The sequence below is a fragment of the Alosa pseudoharengus genome, unplaced genomic scaffold, assembly GCF_046254945.1.
Source record: "Alosa pseudoharengus isolate Yale_2024_CS ecotype anadromous, Long Island Sound unplaced genomic scaffold, YU_APseudo_1.1 YU_APseudo_1.1_scf_20, whole genome shotgun sequence".
Lineage (NCBI taxonomy): Eukaryota > Metazoa > Chordata > Actinopteri > Clupeiformes > Clupeidae > Alosa > Alosa pseudoharengus.
In genome coordinates this window covers 4,363,029-4,381,958 of record NW_027468664.1, presented here as the reverse complement: position 1 = coordinate 4,381,958, position 18,930 = coordinate 4,363,029, and the positions used below count along the sequence as shown (strand labels likewise).

Genomic DNA, 18,930 nt, shown 5'->3' with positions numbered 1-18,930 from the left:
TCAGAAGATTTTTTTTCTTATCGGACATGAGTGGTTTTCCCCAAAAAATGTGCGGTGTTTTGAAGATAGTGACACTATCGATGTTGGGTGTAATGATAACAGTGGAGGGACTGAAATCCTCAAATGACTGCTGCTCAAGGCGTGAACCTGGAGCCAGGCAGACAGCCAACCTCTTCTGTTCATTTGCATCTCGTCCCGTTTGTTGGTGACTGCTGTTACTGAAAACTCGACTGTAGCCTACCGGAGTTTAGCACTATAACATATTTCAAATAGCCTAGGCTATATGTAAATGATGTGTCTGTGGATTATAGTATTTATGTCGTTATGCTACGCACTGGCAGGACAAGGTAAGAAACAACTGCAAGGCTATAGCATAAGAACATTGTTTAACACATTTTACCCAAATTTAGCTTAAAAACAATTAGGCCTGTAGGCCTAACATAATTTGACGTAAAGGAAGTTACAGTTTCGTGTTTAACCTGAAGGTAAAAATATATATTTTTTAATTTTATTTGAAAAACATTAGGATTTCGGCAACCATCTGTGCAGGGGTGTTGTAAGGATGGGAGGGAACGTGCTCAAGAGCGCCAAGACTGTACACTTCTCCCTGTAATATCCAGGCTCACCAGCTGCAGGTAACACCTGGATTCACACTGGTGCATAATGAAAGTTGTAAACACCATGGTAAAGGAAGACTAATTACTCTCGGAATTTCAAGCTTTGCATGAAGACACAGATGTTATCTTTGAATCACAGCAAGTTGACAAGTTAATATAGGATGGCTTATGTTAACATAAAGTAGGTCTAGTTTAAGTTCAGAATGAATCGAAGAGGATTGACTGCTGGTCAACTGCATCCTGCAATTATGTGATTGAAAGGAGCAGTGTTGCAGGAACTATGTTGTGGGTGAACATTGACATGGCCATTATATTCCTCTGGAGGAATGCCATGTATGCTCAAGAAAGAAATATTGTCATTTCTTAAAAGGACATATAGGTTATATGGCATAAAACATTTGTGTCCTAAAATGTTACTCACTTTGCCAGAGATGCATGTCCGAAACCAAGGTTGGCTTAAATTGCAGGACCCCATAGTGAGGTTTTGTATCCAGTCATTAAAATCTATCAGTGTGTTCTCAACTTTTCTTGTTAATCTCTCTTATTGCAAACTCCTGAGGCCCCTTCCTATGGCCTAGTTGTTTTTACTGCTCATGTTATTCCCTTTACATCCTGGCAGGATTGCTCAAGAGCAGTGCTGCGTGGCAGCCATGGAGGACCTGTTTTGCAGCAAAGGCACACACCAGGCTACAACATATGAAACCTGTGAGATGGATTTCTTCAGTGGAAATGGTGTGGAAAGAAGAATTGCCAAGGTTTGTATTCCGCCTTTTTTTTCTTTATTAGCTTCCCAATAGCTTTCGGTAACGGGTAACACGTCTCTTCTCTGCAGACATGCTGTGACTGTTGCATGCTGGGTATTGAGGCTATCCGAGAGGCCCAAAGCTGTTACCTAAGCATTTCTGTTAACAAGCGCTGTCAGCAGGTAGCTAAAAACTGCTGTGTGAAGCTGGACAACACCCCCAGCCAAGAAGGTATTTTACATACACAATTACAACTCATTTTACATACACAATTATAACTCAACAGCCTAAATTCCTCCTATGATTTTGGCTTGAACTCTGTTGGCATGCAAAACATAAAGTTGTGGATAATTTATGCACCGTGCCCTGTGACATAGTCATGTAGCATAAACACATGATCAAATCTGTCAGACAGACTCAGAGAGATAGACTGCTAAAAATTTGATTTCTGTGTGGAATCCATTAACAACCTGTTTTTCCTCCTGTCAATGTCAATGTCTTTGACATTATCTCTGAAGAAGGAACCTCTGAAAATGAACAAAGCAGAACACCATGTGAAGGTATTCTTGTGCCTAGTTCCTTGTTGCTGGTTGATTATTTGTGTATTTTTTTGTCAGTCAAGCATGATCTTGTATGACAGTATTGGAACACTAATTTATAATGTTGGAGAACTGATGATGATGGAGAAGATATGATGGAGAACTACGACATGTGCACAAGTAATCTTCATATATCTGCATATGCATGCTTTCTTAGGGTCAAAGTGCTCTCAGTTATGTGTTGGAAATGGGGTCTGTGGATGCTTTGTGGGTTACAGACTCAAGCCAGATGGATTCAGCTGTGATGGTGAGTTGCCAAATTAACTCTTAGACCACCAGTAATCACCTACATTTGCTTCCAGTCATTCACATCATGTTTTAAATACGGTCTGTGTACATCTCTCTCTGTGCACACAGATGTAAATGAATGTCTGGTTGGCTCCTCGACCTGCCAGCAGGGGGAGCAGTGTATCAACACAGAGGGCTCGTTCCGCTGCCAGAGACTGGCTAGCTGTGGGACAGGCTATGAGCTCACAGATTCCAATCTGTGCAAAGGTGGATTCTCTCAATGTCTTGTGTGTTACAACGGCACAGAAACCCGAATTCCAATTGTCTTTGGGAAACAAAACGATTTCAAATCTCTAATTATGCTATTCCATCTTCAGATATTGATGAGTGCTTGACTGGAACCCACAACTGCGGTCCTGAGTTTCGGTGTGAGAATAAACGCGGGTCCTTCAGCTGTCTACCCCACTCACGGTGTGAGGAGGGATACTTACAGGATGCTGTGGGAAACTGCATTGGTGAGATTAGGCTATAATCTACAGAGTGAATTGTAGACTATCTACAGGCTGGTCATGTCTTGGTTATTACAGAATGTAAGCACAAATGTAGTCTCTATTCCATCGTAATCCCCTGTGTTAACTTCTTCTCCTGTGTGTGTTTATGCGTTTCTCTCTCACTTTTGCCCCGGATCAGACATAAATGAGTGTGTGACTCTGGAGAGCCCCTGTCAGCCAGGTCAGACGTGTGTTAACACATTGGGCTCCTATACCTGTGAGAGGCACAGAGTGACATGCTCACGTGGCTATCACCTAAATGAAGATGGCAGTCGGTGCTTAGGTAATAATGAAAATGTGTTTGTGTGTACGTGTGTGTATGCATGTATGCGTGTGTGTGTGTGTGTGCGTGTGTGTGTGTGTGCGTGTGCGTGTGCGCGTGCCTGCTTGCTTGCGTGTGTGCATGCTTGTGTGCATGCATGTGTGTGTGTGTGTGTGTGTGTGTGTGAGACAGAGAGAGAAGGAAAGAGAGAGAGAAAGAGAAAGACAGAATAAAGAGAGAGAGAGCGAGAGAGAGTGTGCGTTTGTGCGCATGTGTTTGTGTGTGTATGGGTCACTGTTGGTGGGCTTGCTGACTGACTGTAGGTGTTAGGCGAGCTGTAACATGTGCTCTGTTCTGGTCTTTTTCTCCATCTCCTCAGATGTTGATGAGTGCAAGAGCTCCCAGCCCTCCTGTGAAGGTCATGGCTGTGTGAACCTGCTGGGCTCTTTCCGTTGCGAGTGCCAACCAGGCTTTATATTTAACAGCATCAACAAAGTATGCGAAGGTGGGCTGGTCCTTGTGATATACAAGAATAATGAAAAATCTGCTATTTCCATGAGCTTGTTCAATTAGCGTGTTCACCTTTTCCTATTGGTCATAGATATTAATGAGTGCAGGCACTATCCAGGACAGCTTTGTGCACACAAATGTGAAAACACCCCTGGGTCCTACCAGTGCAGTTGTGATACAGGATTCAGGCTGGACAGTGATGGCAGGAACTGCAAGGGTAAAGAAATAAGATAACTGCTAACATGACATGCATGCATACACTGAAATGTACCTCTTTATGACTGAGATTTTTTAACAGATGTGAATGAGTGCGAAAGCAATCCCTGCAACCAGGAATGTGCTAATGTCTATGGCTCCTATCAATGCTACTGTCGTCTTGGCTATCAGCTTAGTGACTCTGATGGGGTCACATGTGAAGGTAAGAGAAGATATGTTGTGATGTATCCTGAACTGCATGGGTCTCACTCTTGACAGACAACAATTTGCAGTTGATCTTAAATAGGCCATAGAAACAGTTAGCGACACCATGTTGATGTTTCCCTAGATGTGAATGAGTGTGCCCTAACCTCTGGAGGGAAGGTCTGTTCCTATCAGTGTTCAAACACAATGGGAAGTTTTGAATGCTCATGCCCTGCCACAGGCTACACCCTGGCACCAAATGGCCGATCATGTCAAGGTAGGAGCATACAAATCTGTATTAACATTACAGTCTTTTCATATACAAATATTAATAGATGATAACACATCAAAGCATCTCTCTTCTCTCTCTCTCTCTCTCTCCTCTCTCTTTCTCTGCTGGTTTACAGACGTTGATGAGTGTGCAGCTGGAACACACACATGCCATGCTAGCGAGACCTGCTTCAATATACAGGGTGGTTTCCGTTGTCTGTCCTTTGAGTGTCCTCCAAACTTCCGCCGCATTGCTGAAAAGTGAGTCTTATATACAGTATACATTTTATCCTGAACTAGTGTCTTTTACATTTTGATTACCGTATATGCGAAGGCATATCTTATTTTGTACGAGTAGACAGGGTAGGTTTCTGTGTGATGGTGCTGATGGAAATGTGTTCTTTGTTCCTCTGTAACGCCACTTTTACTTTATCCTGCTCTTTCCATTCCTGCTGCCTGCTGTCTCTCCAGCCGCTGCGACCTCTTACCTTGCAGAGGGCCGCGCGAGTGCCGATCTCTCCCCTTGAGAATCTCCTTCTACAACCTCACGTTTCCTACCTACCTCTCAGTACCTGCTGACGTCTTCCGAATGGGACCCTCCAATTCCACACCTGAGGACAACATCCAACTTGCCATCGTAGCAGGCAACGAGGAGGGCTACTTCAGTGCTCAGAAACAGGGCTATGGGGGTGTAATATCCCTGCAGAGGACACTGACCCAGCAAAGGGATTTCCTGCTCAGTGTAGAGATGAGGCTGACACGCTATGGCACTGCCAGTGTCTATCTGGCCAAGATCGCTGTGTTTGTTACTCATGGGCAACCTGTCCCACCCATCAGGCTGCCATAGTGAGAGAACAGCAAGTGTATGTTTTAGCATAGTCTTGATGGCAAGGAATACTATGTGGCCTTGTGAATGCTTGATACCTGATGATACTCTAAATAATTGTGCTGTATGATTACTTCCAGAGGTGGAGCATAGAAAATATTCCCTTATGCAATTTTCTTGACAGATGTTTTGAGTTTCAAATGTTGCTGTCTGTCCTAAAGCTTGTTATAATGATTAAAGTTCCTTTTGAGACATGTCCATACAGATCAATGATCTTTTATCATCAATCCGTTTTCTTGTCACAAATGTAAACCCCCTGTTGCACCCTCAATGTTAGAATGCAGCCTGTGTGCGCAGCAGCTAAATGTTATCTATTATGGAATTGCTCTGGCTTCTGGCTTGGCTTGCAATTCTGTGGTTGTGTCTTCCAAGAATCAACCATAGGTGTATCAACTTATATGCAAATACTCTGTGGCCCTGGTGATTAACATTTCCCATACCTCTGCCAGATTAAACCTACAGAGGAATAAGGATGTCCCCTTTCAGAGGTTTAAGAAAGACAGAAAAGAAACACAGATCCTATTTATGGAGATGTAGGCTCTGGCACCAGTTAGAGCTCAATTTGTGGTTGGAAGGCACCGCTGCTCAGAAGAACAGTGACCCACAGTGTTAGTTTTGGGTGGTAATCAATGAGCTGACTGTAAATTATATGAAAACAGTAGTTGTGAGTGACCAGTGCCAGATGCTTGTTGAATTACCAAATTCTTGCTCATGGTTTGGACATATCAAAGCTTTGGAGTTTTTTTTATCTTGAGGTGCAACCTGAAGAACACAGAAATTAGTCTGCATAGGTGAATGGCTTTCTACTTTATAGTTTTATTCCATTGCTGACAGTTTGATTTCTACCATCCATAGCAGCCCACGCATGAATATGAGTGTGAATTTCCATACTATTTCTTTTTGGATGACTCCTAGCTGGGAAAAGTGATGTTATTGTAAAGTACACTATTATTTTGTGGTGCTGGCTTACAGACCATAAGACAAACTTGGACCTATACCTGCTTGTAACTAATTGCATGTTTCAAATCATCAGTGATGAAGCATTAAACTTCACTTTTAAACTTTTTGCATGTTTTTGTTCTGTGCATTAGTCTGTTGTACAATCACACCCAACAGTCAAACATTTGTTGATACAAAAATATGTACTTTTTGTCTATTTTCAGTGCCAATGATATGAGTGTGGATAGACTTCGCTGTTTGAAGTCCTGTCACTTCCACAACACTGACTGTGCTATGGAAACAGTGAAATTAATTTCCCACTCTGTCATTTCCTTAACCACATTTAAAGAACCACAAGAACCAGAGGGTAGGGCTATTTGATCTATTGATCATGTCACATGAGTAGTTGTGTTGTTGTGTAGCAAATATTATGACTAACAATAACTTGATTTCCTCACAGAAATTGTCCTTCTCAGAACCACAGTGTCCCCATTCTCATCCCCATACCTGAAGTCACCGTGTGTCAATTTTGACATCCTGACAGGCAACATACATAACGCTTTTGATGTTTTGCAGCGCCCTGAGAACCATAATGTGTTGGGTGAGTATAACTGATGTTGGAGTAGCAACCTCTTTGAATGATAGTTCAGCCTGTGAGTTTAAGAGTTTCTGGTGAAAACAAAATTTACTACTGTAGTTCGATTGCTCTTTTACAGAGCCCCTATGAGGACGTGGGCAAAAAATGTTTAACATTTCTTGTGTGCAACAGAACTTTAAAAACAACATTTTGCCTATGTCCTCTTAGGGGGGTTGAGTTTCTGGTGTGCACTCAAAGTTTTCTGGTGCACACAAGAACATTTCTGCTGTAGTCGCAAACCTTTCTTGTGCAAATGACATTCACAACGTTTCTAATGCACACCAGAAACATGTTATATTGATGTCCCTTTAGGGGCTCTAGTATGTGATTTCCAGGATAAGACAAAAGAAACATTCTGTGAATGGATGGCTGTCTTTTCACATTATTTTGCTGTGTTCACTGTGGTGTGGAGATGGTTTCGACATATGACTTTGACTGACATTGTGCTGGATTGGTTTATTGGATCAGTACATCTGCAGTGAAAAACTGACCTTCCTAAATTTAAATGTAATCTGCAAATGGCAGAATATGTGCACCCCAGACTTGATTGTTGATATATTTCTAACAGACTAACTTGGTGATTGTTTTGCCATGTATCTATGCAGAACCATTTCATTTGAGTATTTTTAGGCTACAGTCATTGTTTTACAGTTTTACAGTTACACTGTTTTTCAGTCATTAGGCTACATTGAAAATTGATCTGGGAGATTCTTGTTGCTTCCTCAGAAATTTTCTCTTTTTTTTAACTTCAGCATTCCTACAACAAAGATTCCTCTGGCTGATAGGTAGACAAAGGCCAGATATAGTTGAAGATAAAGATCTCTATGGCCATTATAGGAATAGAGATGGTGACATCAGCCATTTCTGAGACCCTTGACAAGTAACTAAATTGAAAAATACCATCAATCATACTCTGTCCTAATTACATGTCCTCTGTTTTGCAGGTGTTGTGCGACTGGTCAAGCCTCTTACAGGGCCAATGACTGTTATCTTAGAAGTAGCAATAGACCACTCCGTTGATGGAGTTCTCAGCTACAGGAACATTGTCCTCATACACATCTTTATTTCAGAGTTTTGGTTTTAACTGTCGATGATGTTCTTCACAAATCCATTTTGTAATAGACCTCATGGTTGAAACTTTTATTCTGCACCTTTCCAAAAATAGTTTTCTTTTCTTTTAATTTAGTCTCTGTACAGGATGTGTCAGCATTCATAAATGGTGGAATTCCCAATAATTTCATGTGCTGTCAACTGAACAAAATAATAAATTGCATTTCAATGGATAATAAACCTCCCTTTTAACATACTAACCATCTTATGAATTTTCTAAATATATTTTTGACCACTGTGACAATACAGTTCTGGAATTTTGAAGCTTAATGTGCACATGGCACACTGCACCGTACTCACTCCTCATTACAGGATCACTTTATTTATTAACCGTGCACCCAACCAAACCCAAAGGATACCTAATGGGGTACCAACCATAATTATAAGCTCTGGTTTTCACCATCTTCCTCTTGGACTAGAAGACATGCCAGAATAAATACAACATGCACCACAGATTGAAGAGCCAGGGAACTAAAATACTCGGTCTCTCAAGAGAATTCAAAGAGAATCTTTGGTTTTTGTTGCTGCAGCTGTAGCACTTGTCCCACAACTTGTTTGTAAAAACAAAAAAGAGCAGGAATGATTGATCTCAAGTCTTTTGAACACTTGATGCAAAAAAGATGCAAGATGTTTTAGCTCAGTATAAAGGGTAGCTAACATTACGTCATGGGCAGTTTAGTGAGCTGTGGAAAACTGATATACATGTCCAAGAACACCCTGGAGAGATGTAGGAATGCAACGAAGGACATTTTCAGGATTTACAGGACGTTTGAGTGCATTAGTCTATGACTCTACCTGCACACTCAAACATGTCCAAATCAAAGCATTCTTAAAGTTAATTGCATAGGCCTACTCTGGAATCTAGGTTAGCCTACTCATAGGCTTCAACATATTAAAAGTCACAACCCTAGCCTACTTTTTAAACATAGCTTACATTTGTGAAGTTGTTGAGTCAATCAAAACACTATATGCCTTATTATATTAATAGACATCTAGTTCAGCACCAAGCGCATAGTGAACACAGCTGGAAGGATTATTGGTGCTTCACTCCCCTCCCTGAAAGATATTTACACCACCCACCTCACCCGCAAGGCGACCACAATTGTGAGTGATGCAAGTCACCCCGCTCACAATTTGTTTGATCTACTGCCCTCTGGGAAGAGGTACAGAAGCCTGCGCTCCCGCACCACCAGACTCACCAACAGCTTCATACATCAGGCTGTTAGGATGCTGAACTCTCTCCCCCCTCCACCCTCAGCTACATAACATCCTGGACTTTGGACCCACAATGGCTGCCTTGCACTACTCCACTTGCACTACTCCACTTGTACACTTGCACACTTTGCACACTTTGCAACTTGTTGTTGTTGTCCTGTTGTCCTGAAAACACAACACTTCTGCTGCTCTTACATAACTTGCACCACTATGCCACTTGCTTACTTAGGTCAAACAGAACTACCTCAGCCATTTTATTGGCCTGACTTTGCACTATTATATTGACTGTCTATGCACAATTGCACAATTTCAACCCAAATTTGCTGCTCTTATTTCTTCATTGTACGTGCCTTCTTATTTACTTTTTATTGTTTACTTGAATATTATGTTTGTCTGTGGAATTAATTGGTAAAATATGTCTTGTCTTCACCGTGGGATAGTGAGAAACGTAATTTCGATCTCTTTGTATGTCTTGGCATGTGAAGAAATCGACAATAAAGCAGACTTTGACTTTGACTTTGACAAGAGGAAATTTCAGATCTGTTGACCTACCTACCAATAAACAAAAACATAATAGGCAGGCTGGCCTAGGGCCTAACAGGAGTGAACATATAAGCGTGTGGCCTAAAAAAATACAGATAAGAAGGCTATGTTGCACTACATCCACTAGGGGCACAAAACTATCCTCGTGCGCCCAGGATTTCAGCAACCAAGAACGGAAGCTAAACAACGACAAAGATGGCGCAGCCTTCAGACGTGATGACCAACCTCGTTGAGCTCATGAGAGATGCTATTACCGAAGAGTTCGGTGAAAAGCATTTGAATTCTTTAAAAAGTTTGACCACGGCCCTGCGTGTGCCGGACTTCAGGTATCAAATATTTATCACTTTGTCTAAACTACTAAGAAATTGTCTGTGTTTAAGGTTCGTTAGCAACAGTGATGCTACTGTGCCGTGACAGCTGACTAACGTTACCTACACCACTACATAGAAGGACAGTGAGGTATGCCGTTACTTTGCTGTTGGCTGTAATGTTCCCCTTTTTTAGGGATAGTGTTAAAGATGATGTCTTTAATGGACTCCAAATGGTGCTGGAAAAGTCATTCACTGAGATAAAGAGAGTGGTGGAAGAAACGGAAGAGAACTCATCAATTTGCCTTCAGATGGCTACAGAATGTTTCAGAAGTCTGAGAAATGCATGCATCCAGTGTCACCACAACCAATGTCGATTGAGGTGACTATTAATTCCCCAAACATCTTTCAACTTTTGAACCTAAATGTAACCGTACCAATGCCAAAAAGTCTGCTTTTTCTCTCACTGTTGAAAACTGTTTCTGTCCCTTATCCAAAGGGAACTGGGTTTCATTCAAACGACAGTTGGAATTCTCAGTGTATTGTACAAACGTCAGCATCGAGAATCAGACTACCTCTTCGATAGTAAGTTATGAATGTGTGTGTGTGTGTGTGTGTGTGTGTGTGTGTCTGTGTCTGTGTCTGTCTGCCTGTGTATAAGTGTGGTTATGCATGTGGTGTCTGTGATCTTGATATGTTGTTGATTTTAGACTTAGTGTGTACCTTTTCGTTGTAAAGAAGCAGCTCTTAAAAGGAAGGTATTGAATTACTGTACATTTGATACTGCTACTCTTTTTACCCTTTAGCTTTGCGCTGTGGGGTCCAATTTCTTGGTAATTTAGCAGTACAGAACCAGAACTGCAAAGATGACATTTGGGTGCATGGTTTTCCTCAACTCTTTTTGTAAGTGAATTTCCTCACATACATTATTTAATAATATTAATCTATACATACATACATACATACTACAGATTGATAGATAGATAGATAGATAGATGGATATTATTTGTTTATTTTCGTGTCATTATTTACAGTATTTCAAATAATTAGTCTGATTATCACAATGTAGGTCTATAAATTAAAATGTTGTCCAATCATTCTTGCTTGGCTGCAGGGGACTTTTGGACGTACAGGATGAGAAAGCCATTGCATATACCTGTATGGCTCTTCATACCTGCTTGAATGAGCATAAAGTGGAACAGTTAACAAAACAGCCCGACTGCTTTAAAGTTGCTCTGAAGGTCATGGAGCTCTGCAGGACCCAACCCGAGCTAGACTGGACGTATGTTACCTCCTGGGCAGCATGGCATTCTATCATTTTCATGTATCATCTTTATGCTTTTGTGGGTTTGTTTTCAGTTTGATTAATTAGTGTTAATTAAATGTTTGTGCAGGATTCTGATTGTTACGGAGCACTTCCTCAAGTCCCAAGTGCTCATTGCGAAGATGCATTCTGCTATGGGCCCGCAGGAATGGTAATTTAGGAAGGGGTGAGCTGTCACAGATGAGCTTGTGTCCAGCATACAGTGGACCATGTGAAATGTGTTTGCACTCCAGTAAATGTGAGTTTTCCCACTTGTCCAGGTTGACCCTGCTGGAGCTGATTTCAGCTCACCTGGGAGAGGGGGGGGAGGAGACTGAGCAGTGTGGAATCCTTCCAGCCACAGCAGAGTTTTTGGCCTCATGCTTCAAGGACAGTTGCAAAGCAGTTTTGTTACTCAACTCTGGTTCCTCTTCAGATGATGAGGTGATTATGTGTATCAGCAATGTATATTTTTCAATAGCAAAAAGTGAGTGACTATCAAGTAACAGTATGTGTTGCACTGGTGTCGGAGAGTTTCTTGGCCACAATGATAAGGGATTTAGAAATGACAGGGATTGATGGGATCAGGGGGTTGTGTTTTGTTTTTAATTCTTGTCAGAGCTGAAGGGTTAATTGAGAGTGAGTGTGATATGTTGAGTGAGTGTGTGAATAGGCTTATTGCCTATTTGATTACAGCCTAGGCAATGGGCAGTAGGATGTATAGGAACATTTTTGCAGTAGTGTTTGAACAAAAAGGACTAGAGAAATACATGGTTTACAGTTACTAGATAGGTCATGTTGAAGTTATTTCTTTTAAAAACCAGTACAATACTTAAGTTAACAGCCTACAACTTAAAGGAACACGCCAACATTTTGGGAAAGTAGCTGATTCCCTGTCTCTCCCAGAGTTAGATAAGATGATGCATAGCCTTCTCCTCTCTGTGTGTGCAGTACCTCAGTCTGAAGTGCCCACCTCTAGCATAGTTTCATTGGGGTGGGCAGTTTGAACAAGCCTATAGCACCCAAAAGTTACAAAAGAACTCCAACATTTTCTAAGCATATACAAACTTGGAAGTATGTTCTTATTCAGGAAAAGCACTGCTACTGAGTGGTTTGCACGCAGCACCTGAAAAGCTGCAATAGCAGTGCTTTGCCTAAATAAGAATGTAGTTCCATGCTTAGGAAATTGCTGTGTTGCTTTTTACATTGAAATGTATACACATAATTATACTAGTCACATAATGTAAATACAACAATGATTGAGGTCTTTTGTCACTTTTGGGAAATAGGCTAGTTGGAACTGCCCACCTGAGCTATGCTAAGCTATGCCAAGTCCTTTTAGGCAAGTCCCTCCACTCGGCGGGCATATTGCAATGCGTTTTGGGCACTCATCGGGCATCCATTTCGGCAGAAATGCGTGTGCGTAAGGCTTCACGACACCAATCTTGCTCCAGCGGCGAGATCACAACACATGATTGGCACGATGTCTTCACAACACACCATATTGGCTCAATGTATTCACAACACAGCACAAGATTGGCTCAATGTATTCACATGTCGACGTTTTGCCGCGGAATGGGTGTGATATGCGTAGACAACTGACATATTGGTGTTACAAACTAAGCCCATGCATTTCTATGGAGGATTTTTTGAGTGCTGTGTCTCCTCCTTAGAAAGTCTCTGGCTATGCTAACGGTGGGTGTGTCAGACTGAGTTACTGCACGCACAGAGAGAGAAGGGTACAGTATGTATCATATTATCTAACTCTAGGGGAGATTGTGAATAAGCTAATTTCCCAAAATGTTGCCGTGTTCCTTTAACATGGATAACATAAAACCACTCTGAGACAAGATCAATCTTATTAGTACGTAATAAGCTTCAAGAGGCCGTTGCTTACAGTGATTTTAGAGCTGCACACAAACAGAGAGCCTGTAACCCTCTTAGCTGTGCAGCTGGGATTGTTTATGTTTATTTTCACAGGCATGACTGTACAAATTGTTGTTCTTTTTCTTAAAGGAGGCTATTGTTGTGATCCGACTCCTGGATATTCTCTGTGAGATGACCTCAGACCTGAAAATGTTCATGTTTCTGCAGGATTATCCAGATCTTCTGGAAACTACCATTGGTATGTACAATGTAGTAGTATTGCACAAAAAATGTCCCTGTGAAATTCAGGACCTCTTGTTTTGTTAGGAGTTAAGGCACTCTGGAAGATGGGTAAATTCCCACATTTTTTTTCAGCATATGTGTAGTGGAACACAGTGGGTGGTTCCCTACCAGCATAATGTATGCAGTAGATTCTACCTGCCTTTTGAATGCCGTCTACTTGGCTCTCCCCTAAATAGCTGTGAATTAGTGAAGTGAAGCAGGGTTTGTGAAACCTAAACCTCTATCCCAGTCTTCTCATTTGTTTTCTTCATTGTTCAGAGATCCATTTGTCAGCACCCTTGCTCTTAGACCACATCTCAAGCAGGAAATCACTTGAGGCCTGCATGCTTGGCCCGAGATTAATGAATCTTTAGTGTCGTTGTGCCTCTCTGCCTCTAAACTCGCATGTGTGTTGGACTGACAAATGTGTTGTTTGTTCTTTTCTTCATGGCGTCCTTTATTTTTTTGCCAACCCCACAACCTGGTCAGTGCTTCTGAAAGAGGTGCATTTCCTCGGTAGGGAAGGCGGGAACGTGTTCAGCTCGGCTCAGAACTTCTCTCAGATGGGGACAGAGGGCGCCTCCTCTCACCCCGTTGTCAGCTTTAAGGCCCATCTGGTGCGGCTGATTGGAAACCTGTGTCACAGAAACATCGCTAATCAGAACAAGGTTTGCTCCTCATTTGGACTTTCAATAATCAGGTCGTTTTATTTCTGCTGTTACAAAATACACTAGGTTTTATTATATGTTTGTGTTTTGCTTGTTTTAATGCCAAGATGGAATTTATTGATGGGTGGAAATATCGTAATGCTCAAAGACACAGATTTTGCTGTTTGTTTTGCTCTGCTGACAGATAAAGAATCGGTGAAAACCCCTAAAAGCGGCCTATTATTAGCCTAGAGTGTAAAAGAATACCGACTGTAATCTGGGAACATACACCTATTTTGCAGTCATGAATGAAATTCATGGACAGATACCGTGCTTGAATTTCCCCTTGGGGATCAATAAAGTATCTATCTATCTATCTATCTATCTGTGTAGACGTCATGATGCAATACTACTTCTGCTGCACGCCGCTGCTTTATTCAGCATATGCTGATTAACATGTAAACTGGAATATTCCGTTCCTCTTACACATGGAAACATCTTATTCTGAATATTGCCATAACCAGAATATGGTGATTATGGTGAGCATGGAAACATAGTCAATGATTGTAAGTTGTACTCATCACTGTTAGGATGTGCAACCTATGCTTAACAAGAATGAAAGGTTCCATGTTGACTGAAGTAAAATGCAGGCAACCGTCGTAAAGAAAATGCCTCTGTGTTGAAGTATGGAAATAATTGCTTTTTATTACATGTATGTTGCTCTCTTTCAAATCCACACTTCTCCCTTGATAGTGCACAGTATATGTAATGAGTATATGTTACTGCCATGTGTTTGCCTTGGCCAATTAAGCATGTATAGCATATCATGTGTGGAACATTCTACAGTCACAGAGCGGAGTTGAGCAAAGGACAGGCCAGCCTATTGGTTTGCCTTTTGGCCTTTTGACTGCTTTACTCATCACTTTCCCCTGCCTAGAATGCTCTCTCTCCCTGATTCAGGTCCAGAGGCAGAGCTTGTGTATAATTTAATGTATAGAATTAGGGATGTGACGGAGACCAGTGCAACCCATCATGACGGATGTAACCACATATGTGTTTTCTTTTATGGAAATTATTTTTTACTCCCTCAGACTTGGAGGACAAAAGGCTGCTCCTGACTGCCCTTGAATTGTGCAACATTGGTGTCTGTTGCTCATTTTCTTCATTTTGCCCTTTTTTCTCTGTTTGTTTCTCTCTCCCCCGAAAGTGATTGTTATTGAATTTGAACAGAAGTGCTAACCTTATTCCCCCCCCCTTTCTTCTCTCATTCTCAGGTCAGAGATTTAGATGGCGTAGCACTTATTCTTGACAACTGCAGCCTTGATAGCAACAATCCCTGTATCCTTGTTGTAAGCCCGAGCTGGTTTGTGGCGGTATAGTGTGGGCGATCTTTGGTCTGAATTAAATGGGCCGTTATTTTACCACAAGAAAATGTTAACAAGATGTTACCTTCTGAAAATGTCCAACTATCGTTTCTTCTCCTATATACTGTAGTACAGTGTGCATGATGATAATCATTGTCGTTGTCTTTGTTGTCAGTGCAGTGAGTTTAGGCACTGACGCAGCAACTGTTCTAGGCACTCACTGTTCTTTTTTAGAACACTGTAGCTTTGTGTTAGAGGAGAGGGGTACTCGGCAAGCTTCTCTTTTCACTGAGGGATGAGCCATTAATGTGAGTGTGTGACTCCCAGTCCCATCCCTCTGACACAGCTTCCTGATGTTTCTGTCTTGTGTAGCCAGCCGGTTGACTCAGGTGGGTCATGTGCTCACAGCGCTGATGCCCTGGCTGAAGTTCAGGGGGTTGTATACATTGAAAAAGGAAGGCCTTCTAAAGCATGAAATCATGCTTTATTTATTGTTTTTCTGAAATTGTCTATAGATATAGACTTTTCTTGTTATAGTTGCTGTCAGATCAAATATTGACCTTTGCAATGTTAGACATGAAAAATACTTCAACATACTACATACATACATACATTGTTAAGCACAATCCAAAAATGTTATGAATACTCGTTTCCGATACATTTTCCTTCACCATTTGTTCTTCAGTCATAAGCCAGTGGGCTGTATTTGCTATTCGGAACATTCTGGAGAACAATGTGGAGAACCAGGAAGTGCTTCAGACTCTGAAGAGGCAGGGTGTGGCAGATGACTCCGCCCTGAGAGAGATGGGTTTCCGGGTAGAGGACAGGGATGGCAGTCTGCTTCTCCGACCTCTCAAGAAGGACCCTTAATCCGCCTGAAGAGCAGAGCTGACATGCCTGAGCCGTCATAACATCAGGAAGCTCAGGTGCTCCCTTCCCCCTTCATCCACTAATTGATCCAGTGTAAGACCTCTGGACAATGTTGCCTTGGCTGGGCACAAGACATGAATGTCTTGGGTCATTTGAGGGGTTCGGGATTCCAGTAGGACACTGTTCACAGGAGGGAAACTGACATCAGTTGCTTACGTTTTTTGTTAATTATTTTCTGAATTGATAATTGGCAGTGGAGACTCAGGCTTACACACCGATGTGCACTTAGTCATCTGCATTTTATGTCCTGCACAAACAGTGGTCATAGGTCTTAAAAGTTCATGGGGATCAAAGTAACTGCTCTTTCCTGAGTTAAGTGTTGCTTTGAGATGATCAGTTGTGGCTGTTTATTTCCCAGATGAGCAATCTTAACACTATCTCTCTTTCAGATAAATAATGTGAAACTATCTTCAGTAAACAAACTTCAAACATAAAATCGGAGTTGATCTTAATACAAGAAATAAAGGGGCCTCTGTGTCTAAATCTGCATTAACTTAAAGTCAAGCCAGAGTACAGTCTCTAGTGGTTCCACTTTTATTGTCTCCAATTGAGTCCTACCCAAGGACTGTAAGTCTCTGCGCAGGCATAAATCAGTCTGTTCTCATTTCACTGGGTGTCATATGGCATATGCCTTCTGACTCTTGCCTCGAACTGGAACAACAGAGCCGTCGTTCGCAGTGAATCGGACCAGAAGTATGAGCTGGCAGAATGACCCCCCTTGCCCCATGGATAAGCTGAGTTGTCCTGACACCACTACAATGCCCTGCTTTACAGACCCATCCTCTGCCTCAAGCCCCCCTGTTTTCTCTGCCTCATATTTTTTAATGACAAAATGTTTGTGTGAAACAATCGGGTTTACTTTCCCCAATCCAGCGTATAGTGACGGGAGCTTATGCGCTTCCGGTCCCCAGGATTTCAGACGGCTAACAAAACACATCTTTACTTCTGCTCTGCTGGCTGCCTGCAATGCTTTTCACACACAGGAAAACCAGCGCGAGTGCTGGCTGGCTGACTGAGGTGGAGTCAGTGGCTTTTCAAACTTTTACTGTGCATAACAGCAGACAGAGTGACTCGAGTGTCATTATTATTATTATTATTATTATTATTATTATTATTATTGTTATTGTAATTATTTACTACAAAACTCATGGCATCCAAACTGCAAAGATGGGAGTGTGAAACGATATGATTTTTAAAATAACGGTCAGAAGGATCTCTTTGCTTCGCACAATAAAAAACTGAAACCCTTTCAATATTTTATTGTCTGATCATGTACTTTGTACAGTACATAAACAATGTTCACCTAGTCAGCAGCAAATCTCTTAGTAGTTACTGACTTTGTCTTTGACATTTTTGCCAATCGGTTTTGTGAAGACAGAAGTATACTGGACTGATGCAATTAACATTACAACCAGGCTACAAAAAGCAGGAAAAATCATTTTGAGGAGTTTGAAACAGAAGAATCTGGGATACAAAACAATGTTTACATACTTTTTGTATGGGACAGATATTCAATAGTAACATACTATGAAATTAGTAGAACAATGAGGATAAGGAAAATAGTAATAATGCATGACAAAAGTGCCATATCTTATACATATAAAAATATACTTTTAAATTTGTCATAGTTTTATATTCATATAAAACTCATATAAACAATTCTGAATAAAAATGATGCCCAAAATAGCTTGATGACCTTTAACCTTGTTAGACCCCAGCTGTATGGTTAGGCAAATTCCATCAGCTCAGGCAGAAGTGAACTCCCCTGGAAAGACCTTTTACAAGCAGGTCCAGTGAAGTGGAATTCCATGTCTCTGGCACTCGTGGGAATGTTCTGTGTATGCTAACATTGCATGTCCATCCAGTTCATTGTGGCCTCACAGAGACAAAAGTAAGCTCCATAGGTCATGACCAAAGAGCACCAACTTGCTGAAAATATCACTTAAATAAATCATGAAGCTATTGGTTCTGATGTCTTAACATCTTGGGATATGGTCTAAATGGCGTAGGCCGAAGTTGTAAGTTTGTCTGTATGCGGTATATGTGAGTTATCAGTTGAAAAACAGTTGGACTGTTAACAAAAATTTGTCATTATTTGGTATTGACTAATATTGTCAGCTGAGTAGCAGTGAAATCAGTTTTCAGAGGTCAAACCTAAAATAACCAGTTCAGTGCCTAATGTCCAGAACCTATGCATGAAGGGAAAGATTCTAGCTATGACATAAATCATCTTCAGTGTTCAAACAGATACAGTGCCTTGACCACTGCAATATATTGCCATTTCTCAGTCAGCAGCTCTTAACTGCCTTCTCGGAGTCCATCTATTTGCAAATGGCATGCACCATTGCCACAGCTCCAAACAGGCATTCCAGTTTGAAGGGGTTCTTCTACACTGTTGATTTGTCCCATAATTGGAATCGTTTCTCTCAGGGAGTAACATCCACATTGCAGGAGATTTTGGTCTGTCTTGTCTTTCTTTGTTATATGTTTCACAACATATTTTTCCATTGGTGGCCTTAATTGTAGTTCAGATTACAGACAGTTTATTTGAAGGAACCAATTATCTAAACCCATGCTGTCTTTTCCCCTAAAAGAGTATCTTATGTGCAAAATGAAGCCATAAAAGAAGTTGTCTCTCCTTTTTACTTCCTCCACTACTTTCCTTTTCATCCTCATCCTCAGCTTTGGTGGCTCATGGATTGGCCTTCTGCCCACTCTTCC

The 18,930-nt window shown here is 41.4% G+C and overlaps 2 protein-coding genes across 2 annotated transcripts; both read left to right on the top strand.

Annotated features, from left to right (window-relative positions):
- The first annotated feature begins 533 nt into the window (after window positions 1-533).
- Window positions 534-5,263, top strand: LOC143135909 (fibulin-1-like). The gene is made up of 14 exons (XM_076296265.1): window positions 534-635; window positions 1,237-1,372; window positions 1,450-1,591; window positions 1,879-1,920; window positions 2,117-2,206; window positions 2,317-2,454; window positions 2,565-2,702; window positions 2,878-3,021; window positions 3,380-3,505; window positions 3,602-3,727; window positions 3,809-3,928; window positions 4,055-4,186; window positions 4,317-4,440; window positions 4,651-5,263. The coding sequence occupies exons 2-14, from the start codon at window positions 1,268-1,270 to the stop codon at window positions 5,024-5,026; spliced, it is 1,803 nt and encodes a 600-aa protein (XP_076152380.1). The 5' UTR covers window positions 534-635; window positions 1,237-1,267; the 3' UTR covers window positions 5,027-5,263.
- A 4,442-nt stretch (window positions 5,264-9,705) lies between these two features.
- atxn10 (ataxin 10) lies at window positions 9,706-17,462 on the top strand. Its single transcript, XM_076296269.1, has 11 exons — window positions 9,706-9,835; window positions 10,014-10,199; window positions 10,317-10,402; window positions 10,624-10,720; window positions 10,932-11,099; window positions 11,212-11,292; window positions 11,402-11,564; window positions 13,137-13,245; window positions 13,758-13,936; window positions 15,190-15,253; window positions 15,965-17,462. The coding sequence occupies exons 1-11, from the start codon at window positions 9,726-9,728 to the stop codon at window positions 16,147-16,149; spliced, it is 1,428 nt and encodes a 475-aa protein (XP_076152384.1). The 5' UTR covers window positions 9,706-9,725; the 3' UTR covers window positions 16,150-17,462.
- Window positions 17,463-18,930: the final 1,468 nt, after the last annotated feature.